Source organism: Drosophila willistoni, assembly GCF_018902025.1.
Source record: "Drosophila willistoni isolate 14030-0811.24 chromosome XL unlocalized genomic scaffold, UCI_dwil_1.1 Seg141, whole genome shotgun sequence".
Lineage (NCBI taxonomy): Eukaryota > Metazoa > Arthropoda > Insecta > Diptera > Drosophilidae > Drosophila > Drosophila willistoni.
In genome coordinates, this window is record NW_025814052.1 from 11,792,367 (window position 1) to 11,817,413 (window position 25,047).

At 40.8% G+C, this 25,047-nt stretch overlaps 5 protein-coding genes across 6 annotated transcripts; 4 read left to right on the forward strand and 1 right to left on the reverse strand.

Moving 5' to 3' along the window:
* Positions 1-684: 684 nt before the first annotated feature.
* On the forward strand, positions 685-2,673 carry LOC6641477 (alpha-(1,3)-fucosyltransferase C). The gene is made up of 3 exons (XM_002064141.4): positions 685-825; positions 906-1,835; positions 1,902-2,673. Exons 2-3 carry the CDS (start codon positions 919-921, stop codon positions 2,356-2,358), a joined length of 1,374 nt encoding a protein of 457 aa, XP_002064177.2. The 5' UTR covers positions 685-825; positions 906-918; the 3' UTR covers positions 2,359-2,673.
* A 1,348-nt stretch (positions 2,674-4,021) lies between these two features.
* LOC6641478 (protein stoned-A) lies at positions 4,022-8,103 on the forward strand. 2 transcript variants are annotated; one of them, XM_047011165.1, is made up of 3 exons: positions 4,022-4,040; positions 5,515-6,786; positions 6,848-8,103. In XM_047011165.1, exons 2-3 carry the CDS (start codon positions 5,544-5,546, stop codon positions 8,101-8,103), a joined length of 2,499 nt encoding a protein of 832 aa, XP_046867121.1. In that variant the 5' UTR covers positions 4,022-4,040; positions 5,515-5,543. The 2 variants fall into 2 exon arrangements, with proteins under 2 accessions (XP_046867121.1, XP_002064178.1); XM_002064142.4 differs by lacking the exon at positions 4,022-4,040 and adding an exon at positions 5,192-5,262.
* A 43-nt stretch (positions 8,104-8,146) lies between these two features.
* Positions 8,147-13,576, forward strand: LOC6641479 (protein stoned-B). The gene is made up of 6 exons (XM_002064143.4): positions 8,147-9,860; positions 9,922-11,173; positions 11,357-11,608; positions 11,683-11,864; positions 11,930-12,140; positions 12,214-13,576. Exons 1-6 carry the CDS (start codon positions 8,147-8,149, stop codon positions 12,359-12,361), a joined length of 3,759 nt encoding a protein of 1,252 aa, XP_002064179.1. The 3' UTR covers positions 12,362-13,576.
* Positions 13,577-16,972: 3,396 nt separating this feature from the next.
* On the reverse strand, positions 16,973-17,897 carry LOC6641480 (farnesol dehydrogenase). The gene is made up of 2 exons (XM_002064144.3): positions 17,313-17,897; positions 16,973-17,258 (listed from the first exon to the last, which is right to left on the reverse strand). Exons 1-2 carry the CDS (start codon positions 17,892-17,894, stop codon positions 17,091-17,093), a joined length of 750 nt encoding a protein of 249 aa, XP_002064180.1. The 5' UTR covers positions 17,895-17,897; the 3' UTR covers positions 16,973-17,090.
* A 4,211-nt stretch (positions 17,898-22,108) lies between these two features.
* LOC6641481 (farnesol dehydrogenase) lies at positions 22,109-23,023 on the forward strand. The gene is made up of 2 exons (XM_002064145.4): positions 22,109-22,691; positions 22,790-23,023. The coding sequence occupies exons 1-2, from the start codon at positions 22,116-22,118 to the stop codon at positions 22,955-22,957; spliced, it is 744 nt and encodes a 247-aa protein (XP_002064181.2). The 5' UTR covers positions 22,109-22,115; the 3' UTR covers positions 22,958-23,023.
* Positions 23,024-25,047: the final 2,024 nt, after the last annotated feature.

A 25,047-nucleotide genomic window follows, 5' to 3' on the forward strand; every position in this document is an offset into this window, starting at 1 on the left:
GATACGTTCCAAAAAAAATGGAACCATGGAAAGATCAAAGATAGGTTTGCGGGCTATGAAAATACTAATTTCTAAAAACAAAATTGAACAATGTTCTTTGAAAATTTCTACTAAACCGTCCCCGAGTTTTGATAGCAAAGCGCAATTATAAACAGAAGTAGGTAAGGTAGATAGTCAATGTTGAAAAAAGTAAAACTGCCAAAAATTCAAGGCCAATGTTGGAAAAAGTTAAACACTCGAACTCAAAACAACGCAACAAGGACAACATAACGACGAGCAGTGAAAATTAGTACTAATAAAGCAGCGACGCAACTTCGAAAAACGGCAAAACGAAACGACGCAAAACGAGGTCTAGGTGTATATGTTTATGAAAGTTCTATTATTTTTTAAAAAACTGTACATACAAAGTGTTTTAAAAATAAAATTTGGGAGTTTTAGTCATACTAATATGTATAAATGTCACAGATTTGACGTCTCTTACTAAAAAAAATAAATATTTCGAGATTATTGGATTAATTTTTAGGGTTATGTTGCACAAATACATTTGCATAAACTAAAAACTCTCTCACACTCTTTCTAAGTGTTGCTCAATTTGACAGAATATTAAAATAAAGCTATCCAAACAGGCAACTAGAACAATCTAAAATAAATATTTTAGTTACAAGATTTGTAAATTGTTTGTATTTGGTTTTGAGTTCAAACCAAATTGTTAGTTACCTGGAAATTTTCTAGCTAAAACGATAAACCCAACCCAATTGGAATACAGACAAAAAAACGGGCAGAGCATAGAGCTCTGGGATTATTTGGTGGGACTAGAGGGTAGAGGTACATTTTGAGCATTGTTGGCACAACATTATCGCCGTAACCAATCAATAAACTCTTATCGCCTTGACACCTCCAACCAGGTAGTTGACAACGATGTATGTATGTAAGGGCATACTTAAGTATGGTAGGTATAAAGAGAACCGAAGACCTGGGAACGGGAGAGAAGCGATAATTAGGCTGTTATCTGATGATAGCCATAGGCTTTGCCGTTGGCACTGTCATATCCAGCGGCACTTGCAAATGGCTAGTCGAGCTGGTTGGTTTCGTGGTCCGAGCCTGTTGCTCGCCCTCTTGCTGCTCGGCACCGTGCTGGGTCTCTATAAGCTAAGCCGTTCCCCGTTGGTCAATCAATATGGCGTACTTCAAGATTATTTAGAGAGCAATCGACCAGAAACTGAATCTCTGGCCACTGGCACACGCAGCATATTGCTTTGGAGTGAATTCTTTGGCGATCCGCGTTGGAGTCTGCCAGGCGACACATTGGGAACTCAAGATTTTCGCGACGAACTCAAGTGCCCGGTTTATCAGTGTGAACTGACTAATAATCATGATTTTCTACCCAGTTTGGATATGTACGATGCGATCGTTTTTCATGTAGCCGAACCATTTCCATTCCTCGAATCCGTTCCATCCAGGCGTCGACCTCAACAGACCTATGTGTTTGCCACCATGGAGTCGCCCGGCGAGACAAAGCATCAGTTGAGCAATGAGCAGAATTTCTATAATCTCACCATGACATATCGTTTGGATTCGGATATTGTATGGCCGTATGACCATTTCATCGATAAGGAGACGCAGGCAATTGTCGCCCCAAAGAGACAACCAAATTGGCGCAAACCACCGATCTCTGGCTGGAATGATACCCAAGTGTGGAATCTTTGGCCAGGTAAAACAAAAATGGTCACCTGGTTTGTCTCTCACTGCCCAACGCTGTCCAAGCGTGAGGATTTGGCCAAGGCCCTGCAGGCATATATCGAGGTGGATATCTATGGGAAGTGTGGACCGCTTAGGTAAGTCGGAGCAAAGCTTTCTTTCTTTCCCATAAAATATCTTCTATTCCTCTTTAAATTTTCCAGCTGCAAACGAGGTGATCCACGATGTGAGGAAATGCTAGATACCGATTACAAATTCTATTTGGCATTTGAGAACTCCCTGTGCACTGACTATGTAACGGAGAAACTGTTTGGAGTACTGCATCGTAATATCATTCCCATTGTGTTTGGTGGTGTGGATTACGCAAGATTTTTACCACCACACTCGTACATTGATGCCAATCAATTTGATACTGTGGAACTATTGGCCGCTCATCTAGAGTTTGTGGCCAGCAATGTGGAGGAATACATGAGCTATTTCTGGTGGCGAGAGTACTACGAATTGGCCACATTTAGTCCATTTTGTGAACTCTGTGAACACTTGCATAGACCCGGCGGAAGGCACAGGATGCAAGTCTACAACGATATTGAGGCCTGGTGGTTCAATAGTTGTCGTTTCAAGACCCATATACAATTTGCCGCCAGCCAGACACGAGACTGAAAAGGATAGAGATAGAGTGAATTAGAGCAACATGGCAATAGTGAACTAGACTATCTAGTATATATGTACATATGTCTGTATGTTGGTCTATTATAGAACTATACATATCATTCATTTTTTTCCATGTGCTATGACTTATATTCTGATGAGTCAATTCCTACTGTACCTCAATTGTTATCAATTGATAGATAACTATATGCTATAATTAAGTAAATATTGTATTTATTTAACTTAAAGATAAGCCAATACTTTATCTCCACAAAAAAGTATACAAAATGATTTCAAGTTTTAAGAAATATAGAGTAGTTAAAAGTATTCTAGGGTAATTTTTCGATTTCAATGGGAGTAATGAGTTTCAAAAAGAAATATGTACATTACTTGATAATTTGTTGATTCAGAATTTCAGATTTCAGTTATGGATATAAAATATTGGATCTTCATTTGTCATTTTCAAATCAAATATTGTATGAAATAAACAACATTTAATTGCAATAATTTGTTGATTCATTTTCATTAAGGACTAAAGACATTTTTTTTTGAGAACTTTTATTCGATATTTCGATTGTCATTGAAGTAACCAGGGATAAGCACTAACTCACGCGTGACTCACGCGCATGCCTAGGGGCAAATGTCAAATGTCAAAGTCTTAAACGTGCCACAATCGTAATCGAAAGCCAGGAGAATATACATATGTTTTGTTTTTGTCATATTGAGCTTTTTTGCTTCTCGTAAGGACATTGAGAGAGCGTTGTTGGGTTTTCTCTCTTTCTCTCTGTTGTCGCCATCGACGTCATCAGCTGGGGAGCTTTTTGGTAATGAGTCTTGAAGTTAAAGCAAAGCTTTTGCTGTCAGGATACTATCATGCGTTCTCTCTACCTCTCTCTCTCTCTCTCTCTCTCGTTCTCTCTAAGAAAGCGTTTCCTATGAAATTTCATGACATTTTCTTCATTCTGTTCTAGATTTCCCGATAGTTCAAATCAGAGGTAAAACCCCATAACGCAACGGAACAAAAACTAACGAGTATTAAGCCCTCCCCGTTGGTTCGAAAAAAATGAAAGAAATTTCAAAATAATTAAAAATACTTTAATCAAAAAGAAAGAAAAAACAAGTAACACAAATATTAAACAAAAGTGTAAAATAAAGGAATTGTTAGACCCGCAAAAAAATAACGAAGAATTCGCCTAAAAAAATCGTATAATTTTTCGTTCGCCTCTTTCAGTTTCGAAAGTGAACCAAAAGTGAGACGTAAGTTGCATAAGCGGAAAATAAGTGGAAATTAGTGAAAAACTTCAACGGTTAAAGAAAAACAACATCAACTACTTGAAGTGCATATAAATGTGACGTTTTCATTTCAAATTGTGCAATTTGTTGTAATTTGTGTCGTTTTTTTTTTGTTTTACCAATTGTGTGGAGGAGGGAAATGCCTTTGACTGACAAGTGAAAAGAAAGAAAGAAAAACGTGTGCTCTATGTATCTACACATATATATTTATATACATATATATATATATATACATTCATGTGTGTAGAAGTGTGCGTAGGAGCACACTCTTAACACCAACCCACCGACCCCTATCATTCTCTCACTCTCTCTCTCTCTCTGTCTCCCTCTCTCTCTGTTTCTCTAGTTGAAAATTCATCGATTTTTCCTTTGGGCTACAGCAAGAGCAATTGGAAACGCAGGTACTACTGCCCCCCATTTTTCTTTTTCATTGACGCTTTGTGTCCTTCCTTTGTGGCGTCTCTCTCTCTCTCTTACACAATCTTAGAGAGATAGAGAGACACACACACACACACTCACACACATACATACATGCACATGCACAGATGTAATCATCTGTCAAGCACATTTTTTGTGTTTTTTTTTTCTTTGCGTATTTCGTAATGTTTTTGCCAATTTGTTGCTGTTGTTGTTCTTCCTCCTCTTAGCCATTGTTGGCTTGAAACCCTAGAAAACATGTGTACATACATGTATGTATGTATATGCATATATATATATATATATATCGTCTATTGAAATCGGTTTTCTGCTTGTAGGTTTTTGGGTTAGACACTTGAAACTGACAATATCAAGATCAAGAATTGTTTAACACGGCAAAAAAAAGGCAAAATGAAAAGAAAGTATGTATAGCAAGCAAAAGCAAGAAACATATAAACCAAAACCTATTGCATTTTTTTAAAACATTTTACTCAAAAATCCCCAAATTTTTTTAATTAAATTGAAAATCTATTGAAATTGTTAACTTTAACTTTTTGTGTTCTTTTTTTAGTTTTTAATGCTATTGTAATTTTAGTTCCAACTCAAATGATGCTAAACTGAAACATTTACAACCTTTTTATTTAAATTTCCATAGTCTTAGTTAAATTTCAAGTTAAAGGATATTTAATTCTCTTAAATTTTGCTTTAAATAATTTAGTTAATATTTTATGTTGCATACATTCAGGCGAACCGCTAAGTATGATTATATTCCTTATTTCCCTCAAGAGAGAACAAAAAAATTGTTCTCTTGCCGCTGTCTGTCAATTTTACTCAAGTGGCAAATAAGCTTCGGCTATCAATTGTTGTTATTGTTGTTGTTTTTGGGCAGAAAAAAGCTTTTTTTCCCCCATTTTCTTTTCTTTTCCCGTGTAGGTATACAATTAACTCTCTCTCGATTGTCTGTTAGCTTCAGAGCAAGCAGAGAGAGAGAGAAAGAGAGTGAGGGAGAGAGAGAGAGAGGTAGAGAGTGAATAGGATAATGAAAGGAAAATCACAGAGAGTGAGAGAGATAATTCAGTGTCATCTTTTTTTTTTTCTTCTCATTTCGAAAAAAGGGAAAATTTTCCAAAATTTTAAATGTAAAAAACTCTCAACAAAAGGAACATTTTTTTGTGGCAAAAAAATACTTTTGTGGACATTGCGGCGGTGAGTGCCAAAACGAAGAATAGAAAAAAAAAAAAAACAAAATATATAAAAACCTAGTTTGAGAATTCCCGTAATAATATGCCTTTAAAAATCCCTTACTGCGTTTCTTTGATGATATAATAGAATAAATCCCTTGCCTGGTAATTGTTCCTTGTTTCCAAACCACCCAACCACCAAACCACCTAACCACAAATAAACCACTTTTTAACGTTTTCGAATTTGAATTGCAATTTCGAAATTGAATATTTGCAGACCGATCTCGATGTCTCCGCAATTAGATAATGCTTAAGTTACCAAAGGGTTTAAAAAAGAAAAAGAAGAAGTCGAAAAAGGACCAAGAACTCTTCACCGAAGAGGAGCTCGAGCAATATAAACGTGAGCTCAGGGCCAAGCAGGAGGCTGGCGAATCGGACGCAGCCGCATCAGACGTTGAGGGAGCAGCTGCCCCAGCCTCTGCTGCTGCCTCTGGCTCTGGCCTAGATAAAGAGGCATCGGCAGGAGGAGCCACAGCAACAGCCACAGACCAGCAGCCCGGCAACGACGAGGAATGGGCCAAGTTTAAGGCATTGACCTCTGGCGTTGATAATATTTTGCACAAAACTCAGGACGAGCTCGATCGCATCAAAAAGGAATCCTTTTATCAGCGCCTTCCATCGGCTGCCGAGAAGAAGAAGCAAGAGGAAGAAGAGGCCGCCCGTCTCGAGGCTGAGCGTGCTGAGCGCGAACGTCAACGCCTTGCGGAATTAGAGGCACAGCGGGATAAGTTAGCCGAAGCTGTTGTCGAACTTTCTGACTCGGATGAGGACGGTGCCCAAGACGAAGTCGATGATATATTTGCCACTGATTACATTGAGGCCATCACCAGCGGAGAGGTTCAATTAGCTGTTGTACCCGATTCCCCTGTCTTGGGATTTGACGACGGTCCCGATCCTTTTGACACAGCGTACGCCGAAAAGGTCATTGTCGGTGCCGATAAGGCCAAGGACAATAAGAAGAAGCTAGTGAGTCTAGGAGCGGCTGTTGAGGTCCTATCGGGTCGTGTTGATAGGGAGCACGCTGTCGCCTTAGCAAACCCCAAGCGTAAGCTACGCAAAGGCATACAGAATCTATTGCTTAGCGAGAGTGTCGACTTTGCTGACCAGGATCAGACAGCGGGCGAAGCAGCTGAACCGGAGCAGCATAATTTGCTGGATGATCTTCTAGGGGATGACGACGAGGTAGCCGAAGTGCCCATCGATTTAAGTGTCTCACTGCACTTGCATTTGATTCAGCCCAAAAAGATTGAGGAAGAGGAGGAGCTAGAGCAAATCGAGCAGCCAAATCCAGAGGAAACGACACAGGTATACGACGATAAGACACTCGATTTTACCGAATTCGAGGAGGACGACGAATTCGCTGAGCTAGCAGCTGAATCGCTTACCAAAAAAGAGGAAATTACCATAGTCAATCAGGTGGTAATACCTCCAGCAGTAGAATTATTGCCTGAAACCAGTTGGGCCGAATTCGAGACAGAGGAATCAGCTGGTAAGTAGCCACACACAATTACAATTTCTTCAGCGGACTGTAAACTCCATCCTCATTTTAGGTAAGCCAAAGCGTCCACCACCACCGGTACGTCCAGTAACTGGACCTCATATTGTTCCCGGTGCCATCTATATCAGTGAGGACGAGGACGACCTTGACGACGATCCTTTCAATACCAATTACGCCGAGCAAGTTATTAAAAAGACAACTGTCCTAGAGCAGGACGACGATTTCGATCCACGGGCTGACGAACCGGAACAGGGACTTGGTGTACCCGCTAGAGATCTATTGGCTGGCAGTGCAACTGATTTGACCAAAGTTGTACCAGCCCCCTTGGCCCCTACATTAAGTATCGATCAGCAGCAGCAGGAGGAGCAGGACTTTGATCCCTTTGACACATCGGCGGTGAGTGCTTTGGTTCAGCCAAAGGCCACTGAGTTACGTTGTCTAGAGCGTGAGTTACTCAATAAGGAGGAAAGTGGTCTAAAGCATTCGTTAAGCGATCCCGATTTTGATCCACGGGCCGATCAGGGCCAAACCGAATCCCAGTCCCAGCCCCAGACCCAGACCCAAACTATTCCAGAGCCGAATATCGACGCTGCTCGACGCAAGTCATCGCTGAGCTTGAACATCCAGGCCAAGAGTGTGGGCTTTCTGGTGCCCTCTCAGGACTTACTGGGTAATGACGGTAGCTTGGGCGCCAATAAGAAACCATTGACACCATATTACGCACCACCGAAGACCGCCCAGTCGATAGCAGAACGTGAATCGGAAGCCGAAGTCGATCCCTTTGACACATCGTATGTGCCAGAGTCGAAACTAAGCGACATAGAATTGAAGCACATTGAGGCAGACTTGGCTGAAGCTCAAGCCGCAACACTCAGACACAGTCTCTCAGATCCCGATTTCGATCCACGTGCTCCGCCGACACCAGTGCCCGCTGAGGTCTTGCTGGCCGTAGAGGAGAATATCAATATAAAGGTTCTAACGCCGGCGCAAGAGCGCAGGCAATTGCCCCAAGCCGCCGATCAGGATCTAGATCCCTTTGACACTTCCATAGCGGCAAATCTACAGCCGGGCCAGACGGAATTGAAATTGCTGGAAAACGAATTATTGCCGGAGAGTAAACAGGATCGCATCACAGTCGACGTTCTAGACACACAGAGTGACGCCCAAGAATTGGGACTAGGTGACAAGGTATTGACACCCTCACTGCCCAGGCAAGAGATTGATCCTTTTGATACTTCCATAGCGGAGAATCTAGGTCCCGGGGAAACGGAGATTAAGCTGCTAGAAAGCGAGCTAATTGAACGCTAAATCAATAGAGAGACACTGACACTCTCTCACACACACACACAAGATGGCAAATCCTTTCTTGATGGACGATGATATGGGGGATGGAGATGGCGATTTGGCCAATCCCTTCTTGATGCAAGCTGAACCAGCAGAAGGTTCCGAAGTACCAGCGGCTGCCGAGAATCCTTTTGGGGCCATGGATACGGCCTCTAATCCATTCGCTTTTGGTGGTGACGAACTAGAAGCCGAACCGGAACCCATACCTGATATAGATCCGGCAATGAGTTTCTTTGGCACGACGATTGAAGCAGAAGACGATGCGCTCAGCTTGAAGTCTTCTGGCGCTGGGGAGGAGGAAGATAAGGTTGCTCCACCCCGTCCGCCACAGCCGCCACAAAGCACACAAGAGCTGATCAACACTGTGTCCAGTCAGTTGGAAGAGACCAGCTCAGAGCTGCTGGGACGTATACCTGCCACCCGTTCACCCAGTCCCGTTTCCATGCGTGATCTCCATTCGCCCAGCCCCACACCCGACTCGGGATTAGCCGATCTGCTCGATGTCTCCGATGTCAGCGGTTCTAGTAATCACAATCAACTCATAGATCATGATCAGCAGCAGCAGCAGCAACCGCCGCCTCATCCACAGCCGCCTCATCCACAGCCACCGCAGCAACATGACAATCCATTTGGGGTGCCAACGGCTGTGCCAAGTATACAGGGTGCCACACCCATTCCCTCACCGGCCAAGCAACAGCCACCACGTCCTCCACCACCACGACCGGCTCCGCCTAGGCCCACGCCTCCTGCGCTGCCACCGCATAGGCCGCCGCCACCGGCACAGCAGCAATCGCATCCGGACGATTTGTTGGACATGTTCGGTACCAGCAGCGCCAAACCAGCCAAGCCACCACCACCCAAGACCAAAGAGGACATACTCAGTCTCTTTGAGCAGCCACAGCCGCAGACGCAGCCCAAGGATTTGCTCAATGATGACTTGGTAGAAGAGGCGCCAACAAATGCTTCTCCTCCGGAAGAAACAGAGGTGGATCCACGGGATGAGCCCATATTCAGTTCGTTGCTAACCCGACCGGATGAGAGTACCCATGACATTACCTCACAGCCGCAGGCAGCCACTTTACTGGGACACATGGCGGCGCCACAGGACACGACGCAGAGACAGCGCGCCCCTACGCCGGATATTGAGATCACTACGGTGGAAGATTTGCCACGTTCAGATGACGAGGACGAACCCGAACCGGCTCCAACCCCATCCGCAGCAGTCTCTCAGCCAGATCCTGAGCCAGAACTAGAACCAGAGCCGGAGCAGATCATTGACTCGGCAGATATAAGTCCACCCACTGAGGTGGGGGCTGCCACTCAAGCTGCACAGGAGCAGGAGCAGGCACCAGAACCACAACCTGAACCAGAGGTTGAACAAATGGATACCGGCTTAGATTTCCCATTGGCCACAAGTGGTCTGGCAAGTGGACAGCATTCTGCCAATCCATTTGCCAGTCCCGAGGAGGAGGATGAACACGACTTTGCTGCCGTTACACCTGCCGTGGTGGGCAATATCTTTGCCGTAGACGATGCTGACGAACCGGAGCCCGCACCGGAAACTGTCCAGCCAACTGTACAAGTGAGCAATATCTTTGCCACTGAGCCGGATGAGTTCGACGCCTTCTCGGCCAAATTTGATTCAGTTAAGAAGGATAATATCAGTATGCTTGATGGATTTGGTCCAGGATCAGGGGCTATAACACCCACGGGAGGAGATGGTAAGTCTCAATTGAGACTAAAAACTTTCCTTCTCATTCTTTTTGTCTATTTTCCATTTAGCTTGGGGCGATAGCGCCTTTGGTTCGGCCACAATATCGGCGAATGCCTTCGGTGATGCGACCTCAGCGGATGATGGTTTCGGCCAGGAGGATGATGATTTCTATGCCATGCAGGCACCTGTACGCTCCGACTCGGTGGAATCAGTGGACAAGGAGTTCAGTGTGGTAATACGACCAAAGACAGAGGGATCAGGCGGTGTGGCTCCACAACTGGCACCACCGCCACCACCGGCTCGTACAACGGTCACGGCACCAGCACCGACTGAGTCATCGCCAACAGCTGTTAATCCGTTTGAAGATGTCAGCGGCTTCCCAGCTCCAGCAGAGACGAGCATGAAGCGTAGCGACTCACAGGATACGCCACAGACACCACTGTATGATGAGGATGTGTCCCAGCCCCTGGAAGATTATCCCCGGCTACACTATGTGGGTCCCGGCTGGGAGATGCAGTTGCGTCAGCCCAACAAAAAGAAAATCACTGGCCAGCGCTTCTGGAAGAAGATCTTTGTGCGTCTAGTGGTGCAGAATGATGTGCCGGTGGTCCAATTGCTCAATCAGGCTGGCGATAAGCAACCATTCCAAGAGCTCCCATTGCAGCCATCGTATTCGGTATCAGAGATTGGAGCCCAGCAATACGATCAGTTTGGCAAAATATTCACCATGAAGCTACAGTATATATTCTATAAGGAACGACCCGGAGTTCGACCTGGCCAGGTGACCAAGGCGGAACGTATTACCAATAAGTTGACCAAATTTGCACAATATGCCATCGCCGGCGATTATGAAGGCGTCAAGGAGTTTGGCAGCGATCTCAAGAAACTTGGTCTACCCGTCGAGCATGCTCCCCAGTCGTCGCAACTCTTCAAGATCGGTTCAATGAACTATGAGGACATGAAGCAGTTCTCCGTCTGTATTGAGGAGGCCCTGTTTAAGCTCCCTGCCCTGCGAGAGCGTGCCTTGACCTATAAAATGGAAGAGGTTCAGGTAACAGCTGTCGATGAGATAACCGTCGAGCAGGATTGCGAGGGCAAGATCCTGAAACAGATTGCCCGTGTGCGTCTATTCTTTTTGGCCTTTCTAACGGGCATGCCGACCATCGAGCTGGGCGTCAACGATATGTGGCGTCAGGGTAAAGAGGTTGTTGGTCGTCATGACATTATTCCAGTGGCAACTGAGGAATGGATTCGCCTGGAAGCAGTCGAGTTCCATAGCGTGGTTAATCAACAGGAATATGAACGCACACGCACCATCAAGTGAGTATCGAATGGAAAACGAGAACGAGCTTACTTGTCTTGTAGAACATTTTAAGCATCTATCTCTAATTCTATTGCATATTTATGGGGGCAAGGTTTGTTTAATTAGCCACAAAGTGACTCCTTAACATTGAAAATCTTTATGTGTATCTGCTAATTTGAATTCCATCCCATTCCACTCAGATTTCAACCACCTGATGCCAACTATATTGAACTGTTGCGCTTCCGTGTGCGTCCGCCAAAGAATCGTGAGCTTCCGCTTCAGCTAAAAGCCACTTGGTGTGTCACAGGCAATAAGGTTGAGCTGCGTGCCGATATTCTTGTTCCTGGTTTCACATCACGCAAACTGGGACAAATACCATGCGAAGATGTCTCTGTGCGTTTCCCCATACCGGAATGCTGGATCTATCTGTTTCGTGTCGAAAAGCATTTCAGGTGAGTCCCATCGAATACGGTTAGAAGAAAATAAGCAACCGAATAATATACATATTGTTCTTTCTGGAAAAAAGATATGGTTCTGTGAAATCTGCCCATCGGCGTACTGGCAAAATCAAGGGTATTGAACGGATATTGGGCGCTGTGGACACACTGCAGGAATCCTTAATTGAGGTCACCTCGGGTCAGGCCAAGTATGAGCATCATCATCGAGCCATTGTCTGGCGTTGTCCACGTTTACCCAAGGAAGGTCAAGGTAGGTGTTGACATAAAGCATTTGTACATTTGCGAGTTGCTAATTCAATTTTTTTTTTGTTTTAGGTGCCTATACCACACATCAGTTAGTTTGCCGCATGGCACTCACCTCGTACGATCAGATACCCAGTGAACTGGCGCCATACGCATTCGTCGAATTCACAATGCCCGCCACGCAGGTCTCGCATACCACCGTGCGCTCGGTTAGTGTGCAAGATTCTGATGCCGATGAGCCCCCAGAGAAATATGTTCGCTATTTGGCACGACATGAGTACAAGTGAGTGCAAACGAATCGACGAATGAAAAATGTCTCTTAATGGTAATTTATAAATTCTTTTTTGTTTTGCTAGGGTTGGCATCGAGACCACGCACGGCGAATCCACGAATGCGTATTTGGCGGCAACGCGTCCCATAAAAGAAGAGACAACCACCACAACGGCGGCGAAGCCAACTGCCTCGCCGGTGCCGCCTAGCGATTCGGATTCGGATTCCAATTAAGCAGACACAAAATATATAGCCAGAAGACTTTCGTGTAGATACATACATACATATTTATGCCTCAAGTGTGCAGTAATCCTTATTCTTTAACTCACTAAACACTACTCAACACTGACACTCCAATAGAGCGTGTTCCCAGCGCGTGTATCGTATGATTAGAAATCCAGTTAGTTAGTTGACAATAAGAATGAGAACATTAAACCAGTAGCAGCAAATTTTGGGGAGGGGAACACCTCAAAAAATGATAGATATATGCATATATCAAAGACGCGGACTGACACGCAGAGACCGAGAAGAAAAATGAATGCATTGCCCAACACTAAACTCGTTTAACTATCGACCAGAAAACAAATGTCAACACATACATATGCATAGACATAAAGTTTATTCGTAATTGAAAACGTACATACCACAAAAGAAACAAACAAAAGCAAAAGAGAAAAACAAAAAGTGAAGAAATTCTACTAACTAAATAATATACCATATATTTATATACATATATATATATATATTATTATTATTTAAAGGACGTTCATAGTTATTAACCCCTTAAAAAAAAGAAAACCTAAGCTGAACTTATACATAAGTCCTACCTCCTATCTCCCCCAAAGCTCCCCCAAATTATAGAAAAAAGGAAGGTGGAAATGATAAGCAATTTCGCAAAACATCGTTTGACGTTCAACTATGATTTAAGTGAATCAAAACAAGCAAAACAAATAGGTATTCCATATATGAAAACGAGAGAATTAACACGTAACCAAGGGATCTCTTTACCCCAGGGTAACGCACACACACAAACACAAACACACACTCATACACACATAGACAAATCCGTTCAGCTAACTACACATATATATTATATAGAATATATATATATATTTATGTGTTGATCAAGTCTTTTAGCAAAATCAAACCCAAAGGAAAACAGGAGACAAAACGCAGGCGAAAACGTGGAAACACTCGTGAGGAACTGCGATGGGAATGGATTTCCTCTCCCTAGGCCCCGACTCCCCACCACCACCACCACCACCCACATCTAATCGATAGCAGCATTCATCATACGTCATATATATACACAACTAAAACTAAGCTTTATCATTGACTTTAATTCAATTTATAAAACCAAAAAAAGAAAAAAAAAACAAAATGCATATTCAAATGTTATTGTTGTGAATCAAGTAAACCAAAAGCAAAAAATCCAAAAACCAAAAAAAAAAAGGAATAAAAATAAATTGCTAAAAAAAAGAAAAACAACAAATTATATTCAAAAATAAAAATACTTCTATATAGGCAAATCATTTTTGTTAAAACTAAAAACTAAAAGAAATGCAAAACGGTTTACAAAAGCAAACTACATATACAAGGCGATTATTATACATTTAAATATATATATATATATATACATTAAACAAGTATATATATATTGCAGCATAAATACAAAAATCTATATACATACATATATATGTACTTATATGCCGTTCACATATTATACAAATTAAATTGTTCAGTTTGACTAGCCAATAAATTGCATAATAGATTTGTTAATTGAGTGTTAAACAAAATATACATACAAACATACCTACATACATACATACAAATATTCTCACCATACATATACATACATACATAATTCATATATCTAGTTATATATATTTAATATCTCCTTCACACGATTCAGTGCAATACTTTAAAGAATTTCTGATTTTTAAACTCAATATTAACTAAAATATTAAATTTTCCCCTCCCTCTATATGTATGTATATTGTAAAAGATTCTGCTCCTGCAAACCAGACCCCTCCCGCCCCTTGTCCAACCCTTTTGCCCACTCAACAATTTCTCTTCTTAATTTTTTTATGTGTTGTATGTACAAAAACAAAAACCAAACAAAAATGCAAGAATGAAACTAAAAACTACAAAATTGAAATAAACATTCACATGTTATATATAAACTAAATACATAAATATATATATATACTAAATTTACCTACTCAAATAAGCAGCGACTAAAATATGCACGATATGGCATAATATAAATTAATGCTATATCCCCGGCATATATATAATAGAAATTGCTTATGTATATATACATACATGCATATAGAAATCTACATAACTAAAGTGCTGAATGAATATGAAGGCGAAGAGTAATTGGTGAATAACCGAAATGATCTAAAGCAAAAATGCAAATACATATATCGGTAGCGATTATTCGATGCAATCCGGCAATAGGAAAATGATAAACCTCTTCCCCTTCCCCTTCAAACACTACCAAGAAAAAAAACAAAACAAAACAAAAATGCATTATGATGTGGAAATTAACTAGTCAAATGAAGAAAATAAATATTGAGAAAACTAAAAAATATTAAACAATGCAAAAATTATTAAAAAAAAAAAACCAACAAACGTGATGTTTTTTATTTGCATAACAAAGGTGGGTAAATCGATACAATTGGGAAATAGTGGAAATAGGAAATTGATATCCTATTTAAAAGCATTGCCTCCTTGTTCCTTTTATTAGGTTATTGTATTTTTTACTTGTATAAGAAGTTTTAGAAAAAATCGAATGGTCCTTCAATTATATCTATATCTAAAGACTAAAGAGTAAAGACTAATATCTTTAGCAACTTTGTGTGGGGTTTCCTAACGACATATCTCCGCCGATAAAAATGCGACTTATCCCCGCCAGAAAAATGTACTGGGCGGAGATATCTCGTCGGAGATATGTCGCTATGCCGAATATTCATTGAATTTAGGTACATACTCAATTTCCACATAATTTTATATATTATGGTGTAAGCTTTCAGTGATTTGCCATTAAACTCTCTAAGTGCTAACTCTTAGTAAAAAGACTTACAAAATCAAGCAAAGCCATCTGGTATATTATATTTTTAATTTTATTTATGGAAGGCCCTTTTGAAAGTTTCAAGTCCTTAATGATAGCTTATTTAAAGGGTATTTCGGGGATTTTAAGAGCTTCTAGATGTAGTTTAAATAAAGCAACTCCGAGTCCAAATGGGAAAATTTGAAAACTATCGTTAAAAGTAACAAAAAAAGAACACAAAACAGAAAAAAACACAACCAGAGATTAGATTTCTGCACTCTTAAGTTACGCGATCTCCTAAACCATGGCAAATCTGAACATTTGGAGAACTTATTCAGATACTTGCATTCATATTCATATTCATATTCAGAGCATCATAATCCATTATTTCTAATGTGCTCTGGTCTCTAGATCTGGGGTTTGTCTAATTTTTGTAGTTTAGTAAATATTTTGTTATAACTTAAGAATGGTTGGCAAACAAAAAGTGATAAAGGTAAAGACAAAATATAGTTTTGGGTCTGTTTAAGTATTGCAAACAATCCTTAAAATCAGTATAGGATAGTAATAATAAACTAGACATCTTCTCATTCAATTGAAAAAGGGCAAATCAATGTGCAAGTTGTAGGTATCAGATATATGTAGTAAACATCGAATATAATAATATTAACATACTTACAGAGTATTAATTGTAATTCAATTTAAAGGAAATTGGGAAGGAAATCGTTGGCCCTTTTTTTTCCATAAATGAACAAAGCACTTTATTTTCTGCCTTTTTTCTCGTTTTTTTTGAAAGGATTTTAGTATTTAGAAGAATTTAGCTGCTGCTGCTGGTGCTGTTGCTTGTTTGATTTATTAAAGGAAGTTGTGCCTTTCCTTTCTTATGGTATTTTTGTATGGACTGTACTTGCCGTTCTGTATTTTCTTTTTCTATTTTTTGCAGATTCTGCAGATATGAAGTCATTTGTCATTTGTGTGGCCAGAACTCAGTGCAATCAGTGCAGACGCACACACACACACACACACACACATAGACACACACATAGACACACACGTAAAGACATGTGGATGTTACTTTATACTAAAGCTGAGATTTTGGACTGTCTGTAAAAGTCGTCATAAAATATTATAGTCCAAGAAAATGGGAATGGGAGCTACAGTGACGTGACTGCGGGCTTACTTGACATACTTACTACAATATATCTACCCATCTCCCTCTCTCTCTGCCACTGTGTGTTTGTGTGTATGTGTGTGTGTGTGTAATGAAAAATTAAAGCTTTACTGAAACGTTTTTCCTTTTGTCAATCTGTTAATACAAGTTAAATATTTATATGATATTCGACTGCCTTTTGTTATCATATTTTTTAGTTTTTGGCACTTTTCGTTTGGTTTTTGGGAATTCAATTCAATTGTGTCGGTTGGGGGAAATGTATTTGCCGGACACGTGTTGAAAATTTGCTGTCAGCAAACATTCTAGTTCATCATCATAACTTATTTGCCCAGGGCCTATATCTATATGTATGTATATGTATGTATGTACGAGTTGAAGTCAATCTGTGAACAAAACACGTGCCTCCTTTGCATTGTGGCCACAAATGAATTGAATTGAATCGAACTGGATGGTAGGAATCGAATCGAATCGAATGGAATTGTATTGATGAGATGATGACACATGCTGCCAACACGCTGCCCGCTACGTTTTGGACAAGCGAAATGAAGAAATGAACATCTGACATCTGGGCAAAAGGAAAAAAACATCCAGAGGCATATTATTTAATAATCTCGATAGATGATTGTCTAACATACTGTTTGGCATTTCGGTTTATTGGATGGATGAATGGAGGATGGATGGGGCCGAACAGTGAAAGATCTCAAATCACTTTAAGTTTATGTTAACTCAGCTCTTCGTATTTAGAATGGTTCACCCATGGGTTTTATGGTCAGCTCATGGACCTGGACATGTGGCGGAGTGGCCAGGGCATACATAATGGCATTGGCCACATCCTCAGCCTGTAGCATGGGCAATGTTTTGTATTGCTGCGGCACCAACTCCGTGTCCACCAGGCCGGGGCTAATGCTCTGCAAAGAACTATGCAAAATGTATTCGTTTGAGATTAGTTTCATTCATCCTACCGTGACCTTGATCTTTGTCTTGAAATCCCTCAACTCCTGACGAAATAGTTCGGTCATGGCTGTTAGGGCATGTTTTGTGGCCGGATACATATTCAGCTCCTGCTGGCTACCGGGCAAAGGATTGAATAGATAATGACCCACAATGCTATTAATGAGCACCACGTGACCCTCAATGGGCGGGGACTTGGAGCGCAACGATTGAAATGCTCGCTGTGTGCAGTAGACCACGCCCATCACATTGGTCTGTAGCACCTGCTGAGCCGTATCCAAGGACATGGTCAACAATTGGCCACCGGAAAGTTTTCCAGCATTATTAATCAAAATGTCCACACCACCGAATTCCTCGATTATCTGATCGAATACGTCATTCACCGATTTCACTTCGCACACATCGCATTGCTTGATATGGAAGTTTTGGCGCCTGTCTTCAGGGATTTCTGCACGCAGTTCCAGCATGCGGTCAAGGCGACGAGCCAATCCGACCACAATCACACCAGAGGCAATCAGTTTACGGGAGATCTCTGCCCCAATACCCGAACTGGCACCAGTCACCACAGCCACACGATTTTGCCAACGTTCCATGGCGGCAATTCAAATTGAAATGAAATCTAGTTTGGCCCGACACCATTGAGACAGCTCTCTCCATCTCTGTTGATCTGTGGTGTGTGATCTGAGATCTAATATCTGACATCTGAGTAGGTGACTCTTATTACATGGTTTTTATCTTATGCAACAAATCAGCTGCAGCATGTCTCACAATTATCTAAGTACTCTTAACCCTAGGGCGACCGAGGAACTTGCAAATTTCCACAGTTTTTGTAGTCATCAAGAAACTTGACAAGTTAGATGAGTTAACCAATTTACTGGACTACCTGCTGACCACTTTCGAGATGTCTCTTTTAATAACTTAAACCTTTTTTCCAGTTTCTATTAACACAAAATGAAGCAGATCTCATTTGGTCTGATTTTGTGTATGTCCTACATCAAACTTATGATAAGAAAAAGTGAAAACTTTACCTTATATCTATGGATAAATCTAGTTAGTCATTGCCACCTTGCTTTAGCAATTTGTTGACGTGAAGCGAAGAAACGAAAAGGCAAATACAAACAGCTGGGCTAAGCTTAATAATTTCTTGAATAGCTAAATTGAAATTCGATGAAGACAAGAGCTGGCAAATGTCGGCAGAGAAGAAACAAGAAATGGGGGCCTAGTAATGAAATATTGACGAAATGAAGACTAGGAGGGATAGAGGGAGAAGGGGCTATATGTACATATGTATATGGAATATTGTCGCAGCTGCACACAACAGAAGCAAAAAAAAAAAATAAATATTTCAACAGCTGCACAAAAAAGTTTTCCCTTTGAAATATAAATAAAAATCAATTTGAGGCGCATTTTACAGCGCCGAAACTCAAACAGTAGGGAAAGAAAAAAACAAGAGAAATAAGATGAAGTGAATTGAAGGTAGAGTGCAGAAGAATAAGAAGAAGGACAAGTCGCAGCAGAAGGAGAACGAATAGATGAATGGTAGCAGCAGTCAATAGTTAGCTAATGCCATAAGGAAAAGGCCTTGCTACGACTTTGGCATGTCAGTTCTCAGTGGTGGGTGCTCTCACTCTTCAGGTCCTTTTCTCAAGGCACACGTGCTATTTGCTCACGTGTTTATGGAAATTGAGCAACGTATTTCAAGTTGAGCGTCAGCTCAAAGCGACATTTGTTTGCCAAGACACCAAGACCGAGACCAGGACCAAAACCAAGACTGGGACTTAGAGCAAGAGCAAGAGCAAGAGCAAGAGCAAAAGCAGTAGCAGAATAAAGAACCCAAAGAAATAGAAGCAGCAAGAAAAATGTGCATGAAAATCTCACTGATTACGTATTTGCAGAACGCAGAGAGCTCACAGAAGAAGTAGAAGTGGGTGACGGTTAAGTTGTTTTTCCATCTGGGTTGTTTTTTTTATATGTTTTTATTCCTCTGCTTAGTAGGGAGAGACAAACAAGAGTCTATTAGGCGCATTAGACGCTCGGCTAGACGGGAAAGTTACAAGCATACAAATCATACTTAGATGAATACTCATCTATGTCCCTATCCCTGTCTCTCTAGTATTTAAGCGAACTTTTCTACGGTTTCTATGGGTATATAGTTAAGTATATCCTCTGTGTTGATAGGGTGTAAAGTTATAAACTTAACTCTAATAAATATAAAGGAAATCAGGTAAAAGTTGTTGAGTTGTTACTTGGAAACATATTCCGAATGACGAATATCTGCTTCGTTCAATCCATATACCCTCTTTGTAAGGGTATAATGAATCTAATTGCATTTCAGAGCAGTATATTTAGCCTTGTTGTTCCATTGAATGCACAACGTGTCAAATGTATGCCATAGAAATGGTTTTCATTTGGCATATGCATTGAGTATCAAAAATAAAATTTAGGTTTTTTTTTTTCTGGTGGCTTTAATCCTGTCATTCTCTGTCCTTCTATTCCGTTTGCCCTTTTTATTCTTTTGTGTATGTTTCTCTCTCTTTTTTTTTTGTGTGATTACTCCTATTGCATACATTTGCAGCTTCAACCGGAAACAGCTGGTGCTGCTGTCGCTTTTGTTGCCGCTGGCCATAATTCAAATTTGCAGTTTTCTATGCTAATTCGTTTGATATCTTGCACATGAGAAGGAGAAGAAGGATATGTACCGCGCCGCGCGCGCTCTCTCTCCCTCTCTCTCTCTCTCTCTCTCATTCTCTCTTCACTAGCCACAGACCCTTTCTTCATTGTTCTCTTCGGTTTTCTGTTTCTTTTTTTTTTCTGGTGTTTTGGGGCGCTGCCCACGAAAGTATGCTAAAATTTATGCAGACCTGCTGCATGGGTGCAAGAACATGTGTTTGCTTCTTCAACCCAATACAAAACAAGAACAAGACAAGACAACGCAGAGGCAAAGGCAAAGGCAAAGGCAGCGGCAAGAAGAAAAGCCAATGGCAATACGAATACGAATACAAATACATATATGAGTATGAGTATATGGGTCCTTATTGTGTAGAAACACTCGACATTTTGCTTGAAATTTGCATTTGCCCTGGACCCTTCAAGGAGTCACCAGCAACAGCAGCAGCAACAGCAGCTTTCATTATGCCAATTTGCCGCTTGCATAATTGGGTGGAGTGGGGGAGGAACAGCAGCTGCTGCTGCTCCTTCTGCTTATCCTGCCCACCCACATATTTCAATGGTTTATGGCCATTCAGGTGGAGGATGAAATACTTTAGATTTTATTATCTATAAAAATCTCACAAAAAAAAAAAGAAGAAAACGCAACGACAACATATTCTTGCAAAGAGAGGCAGCAAACATTTTTATGTTGATCAACGGCAACCACCAAAGAAACAAAACAAAAAAATTGTTGACAGCAGCAAAAACAACAACAGCAGCAACAACAACAAGAAAATAAAACAAATGATTGATTTGATTTTAATGCGAGTTTTATTCTTTTTTATTGTTGTTGTTGTTGTTGTTTTCGTTTTCTTTTTGGTTTTATTTTGGCTGAAGACAGTAATTAGTTTTAGTCCAACAGTTGCCAAACTGAGCAACCGGAATTCCTTTTCATTCAGTTTATGATAGGTCCAAAAACCCGAAACTTGCAACTTTTTTTTTTGGCAACATTTCAAAATGGGCAATTCAATTGCAAGACAAACAAAATAGTTAAAACTATGCCAAAGCCAAAAATGAATGTTAAAGCTAAAGGCCCACAGGCCGACATTAAGTGAATACTTTTAATACTGAAAAACAATTAAACGATTACAGATTTTATGAAAAATTGTGGCCATAATAATATTTTAACGGATCTTGCCGCACGTTTTCGCATTAATATCACTAAAAAAGCTTTAATTGATGCCATAAAATCATTAGATTTTGTTTGTCTTGATTAGATCAGAATCAATCTTAAAGGAGATGACTAAAAAATGATTGCGCTACCTAAATGAGTTATCATCGTAAGCTCCACTTAAAGTCATAGTCGTTAGTTTTGTTTAATATTTATAGCTGACTAATAATTAAAATATTCTGTGGAGCCTTAACATCTGCAATAAAAAAGCCATCAAGGTGTTCCCAAAGTCATTCAGGTCAAAGTAAAGTAAAGTTGAAAGTGAAGGAATTGCACTTAGGCAGTCATACTAAGGTTCAGCGTTCTAGTTCTTAAAAATTAGTGCAAAGAAAGTGTAGTAAGAAAGTTCCTTTTCTTTTTTTTAATTATTCTTTCTGATCATCTTTTTTTGCAAAGAGTTTTGAAAATATTAGCTGTTAGGGGTCTGTCTATAATAACTATAAACTTGATGAAATCAAGAGCATTAATTTGTTTTGTTAAACTTTTCCGTTAGGGTCTCCATCAAAGTGACCTCACCATGGTTGACCACGCTGACCACCCAGATGGCTATTGGTATTGTCAAATCTATTGTTATTGTTGTTGTTAATATACACTCACTCTCCCACTCACCGCCGATTGTCCCTCCCCCTCTTTCAGCGTGGCAATTCGCCACGATGATGAATGAATAAATGATCAGAAATTAACTGGCGGCGCATTCGGTCGTGGGTCTAATCAATTATTCAAGTGTCGTGTGAACTGCGTCGTTGGTTATGAAAATATTTGAAGAGTTTCGAAACTATTTAAAAATTAAATTGCAAATAGCAAAAGTAAGCAAGGCACAACCAAGAGAAAAGAATAATGAAATAAAAATAGAACAATAGCAAAATATCATTTCGTATTTAAGCGCCGTTTCGCTGATGAGACGGATTTAGTTCTCTGCGAACATTTGATAGAAATGGAACGTTGGCAAGATCGTGTCGCTGTTGTAACTGGCGCCAGTTCGGGCATTGGAGCCGCTGTGGCCAAAGATCTAGTTAGATCTGGTCTAATTGTGGTCGGTCTGGCCCGGCGTATTGAGCGCATCGAGGCGTTGCGGGAGGATTTGCCCGTGGAGCTGCATGACCGTCTGCATGTCCAACACTGTGATGTGGGTGAACTGGATTCGGTGAAGGCCGCCTTCGATTGGATTGAGGAGCATTTGGGCGGCATTGATATACTGGTGAACAACGCTGGGACTCTGTTTCCGGGTCAATTGCTAACCATGGAAATGGAGCAATTGCAGCGAGTTTTGCAAGTGAATCTAATGGGGATGATCGAATGCAGTCGGCGAGCCTTCCATTCGATGAAATCACGTGAGGTGCCTGGCCATATAGTGCTCATCAATAGCCTTACGGGTCGTAATATAATCTATCCGCCTGGCGAGGAGCTGCAATGCCTCAATATGTATCCCATAACAAAGCATGGAGTCACAGCTCTATTGGAAATTCTGCGCCAGGAGATGCGAGGACTTAAAACGCAGGTGAAAGTTACGGTGAGTGGTTAAATGGCAAATGGATTTAAAGTTTTTCATTTTATTTTCTCCCTTCTCCGTTCTCCGTCGTCCCCCTCCACCCTCCATTCCTTTGGCAGAGTATCAGTCCCGGTGTGACAGATACAGAGATATTGCCATCTGGTTATGATACTCTGCCGATGTTAAAGCCGGAGGATATATCAGCTGGCATTATATATGCCTTGGGCACACCTCCCCATGTCCAGGTACATGAGCTGACCATCAAGCCGCTTGGCGAGCCATTCTGAACACACACACACACAGACACACGCGGAGACATACACACACAGATGCGTGTTTTATATAATAATAATAAAATGGAAATATGGTAAAATAAATAGGAAATATTCGGGGGAAAAAAAATATGCCATTGCAAAAGTGGGCGTGACAGGTCCGTTTTTTCTCATTTACTCACTGGCACGACAAAATTGCATTTTTTTATTTGAAAATAACTTTCGAGGGGTTCGGTTCGGTTGGCATTTCCGGCAGCAACATGCGAGAATGCCGAAAAATACAGTTACGAAAAGAAGTTAACATTAGCCTGACATGAAGCAGCGAACCGCCCGCTCGCTCTCCCTCTCTCTCTCCATGTCTTTAGCAGTCCAAAACAGGTGGCGTCCATATCCGCATCCTCAAAAGGAGCAAAAAAAAAAAGAACGTAAAGATATAGAGACGATGTTGGCGATAAGGATGGAAGGACGAAGGAAAGACTCTAGCGGTAAAGTCTGTGAGTGTCTGTCAATATTGAAAAGCGTACGCATTTGACATAAAATGTAATATAGTTGCAGCCACACACACACAAACACACACACACACACACGCACATATAGCACATAGGGAGGTGGTGGGGAGAAAAGGAAGTAAAACAGACAGCTGAAGGAAATATGCAAAAGGCGGCAACTGCACACAGAAAAATTTTAAGTTCCGATACAGGTAAAGCACAGGTCAAAAACACATCTCGGTTAATATTAATAACCAAAAGGATACGTCATTCTTTTTTTATATATGTATACGCCAACAGAGAAGAGTCCTTAAGTATGCTGCATAATTACTAATTGAGAAAAAAAACAATGCATCACGTACTCACAAATTTCAGTTTAATTTATAACTTCTTTTCAAGAGACTATTGCTATTGCTGATATTGCGTATACGCCACGTGTTTCTCAAATCATTCGAAATTAAACCTAAAGCTTTTCTCATTGGCAAGAGAAAAATGGGGAAATGGTAAATGGAAGATTGATAATCAAAGAAAACACCAACGAAAATAAATACAAATTGGAAGAAGCTCAACACATTGCAATTTCAATTGTAAAAAGTTGAACTTGAAACTTCTCTCGATCTAAATTTACAAATGGGGCCAAGATAATAGAAGCGACGCCAACTGTCTATATAGAAAATGATATGACAAGTTCTGCAAACAAATGTTGAATAAAGGCAAGTTTGAAATTTTCATTAAAGTATGTTTGGAAATTTTTAACAATTTTATTTTCTAGGAAAAGTTAGATTCAGAATTTGGTTTTAATAAAGCTTTGATTCTTATCGTTTGTTGTTTATTTTTTTGGAACAGTGTAGAATTCGTTTTGCATTTTGAGTTTCATTTTTGGTTTTAGTATTCTGGTTGTTGTTGCTGTTGTTGTTGTTGCTGCTGCTGCACACATGGCACATTCTTTTATACGCCAACTCAGCCAGACAACTTTTATGACTCGCCAGGCAAACAGAGGCAAAAGAAGCAGCACCAGAAGCAGCAGTTGGAGCCCAAGTTGGAGCTGATGCAGTAACGGTAATAGCGATGCTTATGCTTATGCAACAGCAACTACAGACGCTCTTCACGCCAAGTTGTCAATGTTGCATATAAACACGGTGTTGTCAAAGGTTGTTGTTGTTGTTGCTGTTGTTGTTGCTGCTGCTACTGTAATATTGTTAGGTGTAGTAGAGGGCGGTGAAGCAGCTCGTTGACTTGTCTGTTTCAGTGGCAGCTTCTTTATTTCATGCTGTTGCTGTTTGTTGTTGTTGCTGCTGCTCATGTTGCTGCTGAGACGGCAGCAATATAGTTAATAATGTCGCGCATTCTTGTGAATGTGAGTTGTCAGTTGTTGCCGCTTGTTTGGCTTGTCTATGTTAGATTTGTTTTCCTTCTACCTTCTCCCTGTTTCTTTTTTTTTGGCTAGCATAAAAAATATATGTGTATATAGTGATGGGTTAAAGTTTCGCTTTCATCCCCTCCATCATGTTATTTAAGCCTTAAAATGAGGGACAGAGACATCAGCATCAAATTCAATATTCCGAAACGGTAATGCAATACAAATTTGCTGGTTCATTTCCCGTTAAGAATTAAAAC